At 57.2% G+C, this 3,432-nt stretch overlaps 1 protein-coding gene across 1 annotated transcript; it reads left to right on the forward strand.

Annotated features, from left to right (window-relative positions):
- Positions 1–366: 366 nt before the first annotated feature.
- CGCS363_v001452 (uncharacterized protein) lies at positions 367–2,141 on the forward strand (the record flags this gene model as incomplete). The annotated part of the gene is made up of 2 exons (XM_036633301.1): positions 367–565; positions 622–2,141. The coding sequence occupies 2 exons, from the start codon at positions 367–369 to the stop codon at positions 2,139–2,141; spliced, it is 1,719 nt and encodes a 572-aa protein (XP_036501104.1).
- Positions 2,142–3,432: the final 1,291 nt, after the last annotated feature.

The raw sequence follows: 3,432 nt of genomic DNA on the forward strand, positions 1-3,432 counted from the left end.
GAAACTGACTTGAGGCATCTTCGACTAAGGTAGCCATCTCAGCCACCGGCACCCGACACCTTCAAGTTTGTAAACTTGAGGCACGCCGAACTCGATCGCGAATTGACTCTGATAGTTGAGCCGAGGTGGGATGAACGCAGGCAGCCAGGACCGATTTAGGCAGGCACTCCTCTGTGAACCCTGCCGATTAGCGCTTGCCTAACGCGCGGACCACTGTGCGACTGGGATAGAGGGTCTAAAGTCCCGCAGGGTCCTCTGTGGACCCCTCCGACTTTAATTGACGACAACCTGCCCAGGGCATTCCGGTCGCGTCGTCGCAACTCAGACGCGTCAAACCCACAGCGCCGCTGCCGCTGCCTGCCCACCATGGCCGTCGTATCTTCATCTCTTACGGAACTGTCCGCCGTATCGTCGCCAGACTCCTTCCGCACCGCGTTCCAGTCGCCCCCAGGTCCTGATGCCATGGACAGCCCGATCGTTCCCGCCGGTCCCAGGTATACTCTGGCGAACCAGCTTCCTCGCGAGCTAAAGGCGCATTGCCAGATTTACCTAGAAGAGCATCTTTGTGCGTTGCCTGGTCGGCCCACTTCCCCGAAGCTCCCTGCTGACGAGTCAACCCAGACAATGGCGCACTTGGGCTCCTCAATAGCCTCCTCACAGCAGGCTCCTCTCGACAAAATGCTGCCAAGAAAGCCGTTTACGTGCCCCCGGTGACGCACCTGGCGCTACTCAATACCCTCATCATCCACCCGAGCCATACCACACGTGCCGCTGGCCCCGATCGGCTCGAAGTCGGCTCCCAGACTCTTGGCTACTTGCGCAACCTCCTCGCAATCGTCGGACCTATCCACGCAGGTTTCAAGGGTGCCTTTCAATTCCACGGAGGAGGCTACGGCCGTCGGAATCGATACCATGACGAGGAGGATGACGAGATCGATGGCGATCAGATAGGCAATAAGATGGCTGGCGAGGACAGCATCTGGCACCGTGCTCAAGACTTCTGGGCCGTCGTGGGATGGGCGTTCAACTGCAGTTGCGTCCACCCCAATCGATGGCGCTACTGGAAGACCTGGCTGGAGTTCATGCTCGATGTCCTTGAAGCTGACCTTAAGGAGCGTAAGCGGATGGACGAAGAAGCAATGGGCTCCTCCCAGGACACGGACTGGACGAACTTGAAGGGGGCTATCCTCGTCATGTACGTCAAGCAAAAGGCCGACTCCAACCGGAGTGGTCTGAAGATGATTTCGCAAGCACTTTTTGCCGATGGCTACACATCGGCCATGAGCAAATTCCCTGAGATTTTCAACAGAGAGACCAAGGGCTTGCCGAGCGAAGACACGAAGCGCAAGAGGATGGCCACTCTAGACATTGAGAATGATCAGTTTGGGGACTACTTTGACGACGACCTGGTGGAGTCAGACGACCAGCAGTCTCAATCTGAGGAACCCCCCACTCCACGCACACCATCGAGACGGGCAGGTGCGTTTGTGACTCCGGAGTTGGCTGAGTCTATTCCCTTGCGTCTGCGTCTCATGGATCTGTTATCTGAAGTCTCTGAACGTCTGCCGTATGACTTTCAGTCGCACAGAGACTACGTGGCGGACCTCATCATGCATCTCAAAGCGCAACCTCTGGCATACTTCCAGCAGTTCATCTCGGACATGGGTTCTCACGTTGGTCGTGCCTTCGAGATCGACTTTTTGACGACCGAGCTTGACCACTTGTTGCCGTCGCGATACCAAGACCCCAGGAAGGTCGTGCCTTCGGACGGTGGCATCATCGTCAACGCTGAAGTAATGGAGCACTGCTATCTGCCGCACCATGCGAACACTGTTGACCCAACAGACAATGCACGTCTTGCATTGATACTCGAAAACCTGCTGCACCAGATATCCCCCGAGGAAATAAAAGCTGCCAAGGATAAGCTCCATACGGCTGCTGAGTCGGGCATTGAGGCACGCAAATGGAAGGCTAGCGGCCGCAAGGTGATGAAGACGAGGAATGGTAAGAAGCAAAAAGACTTGGGCGACAAAGACCGCTATGCAATGGAGATGATGGATCTAGCTGGAGAGCGCATTCTGTTGTACATTGACATCATGGGCTCTTTCTCAGAGGACTCTGATGATGATATGACAGACTGAGGACCGGCATGGTTTTTGAAGTATGATTCACGGAGAGACTGAGACAAGGGCGTTACATGGAAAGATGAGGCTCAAAGATACCCATTTAAATCTATTTCATTATTTGTTCATACTACCTGCATCCTGTGCTGTGATTGTCTTTCATTGAGACCGTTGAATGTTGAACCTTGATCCTTGGCCCAAGTCCACTGAGCCCAATGCGGTAGGTGGGGTAGCTGATCGCGAAAATTCCCCATCGACCCCTCCAAGCTCCGGCTAACTTCGTACGTATTCAATCTTCAACTTTACAACCCAAAGCCTCTAAAATGCCGGTAAGTATGCTCACATTTCAGATTTGAGCGATGCTGACTGAGTGTCATGTCATAGTTAATCATCGTTTCCGGCCTCCCGACGTCGGGCAAAACCCACCGCGCAAAGCAGCTCCAAGCGCACCTCGCGAAGCGCATCGCGGCCGCCGCAGCGGACTCCTCGTCCTCGAGCAAGCAGCCGCCGTACAGACTCCACTACATCTCCGACTCGACGCTCTCCATCTCGCGAGACGTGTACGACCTCGACCCGGACAAAGTGCGCGCGCACACGCGCTCGGCCAACGCCTCGGAGAAGGACGCCCGCGCGGCGGTCTACGGCGCTGTCAAGCGCGTGCTCACGGACCGCGACATTGTGATCCTGGACGGGCTGAACTACATCAAGGGATGGCGATACCAGCTGCACTGCGAGTCGAAGGCTGTGAGGACGCCGAGCGTGGTGTTGCAGATCGGGTGTGGGGTTGATAGGGCGAGGGGGATTAATGAGGAGAGACTGAGGAGGAGGGAGGAAGCTGCGGCGACGACGTCGACGGCTGCAACAGGTTCAGAGGTGGAAGGCAAGGCGGAAGGCGACGATGTGAGGGGAGAGACCGAGGATGTGGAGGAGCAGCCTTATGACAAGGAGAACTGGGAGAACCTCGTCTTCCGCTACGAGGAGCCGAACCCGATGACGAGGTGGGATAGCCCGCTGTTCACGCTCATCTGGGACGACGACGAGACACAGGCGGGCAAGGTGTTTGACGACATCTGGGACGCAATCGCCGGGACGGGGAGGAAGGTGGTGAAGCCGAACCAGGCGACCGTCCAGCGCAGCCGTGACGCGGGAGGGGATTACCTGTACGTGCTCGACCGCGAGACGCAGGACGTGGTGAAGAAGATCCTGGAGGGGCAGGGGGACGAGGAGGGCGGCGAGGTGAAGATCCCCCGCGGCGGCGGCGGCGGCGGCGGCGGCAGCGCAGGCGAGGATCTGGTTGTGCAGCTTCCCG

Source organism: Colletotrichum siamense, assembly GCF_013390195.1.
Source record: "Colletotrichum siamense strain Cg363 chromosome Unknown KSG_Cg363_contig01, whole genome shotgun sequence".
Taxonomy (NCBI): Eukaryota; Fungi; Ascomycota; class Sordariomycetes; order Glomerellales; family Glomerellaceae; genus Colletotrichum; species Colletotrichum siamense.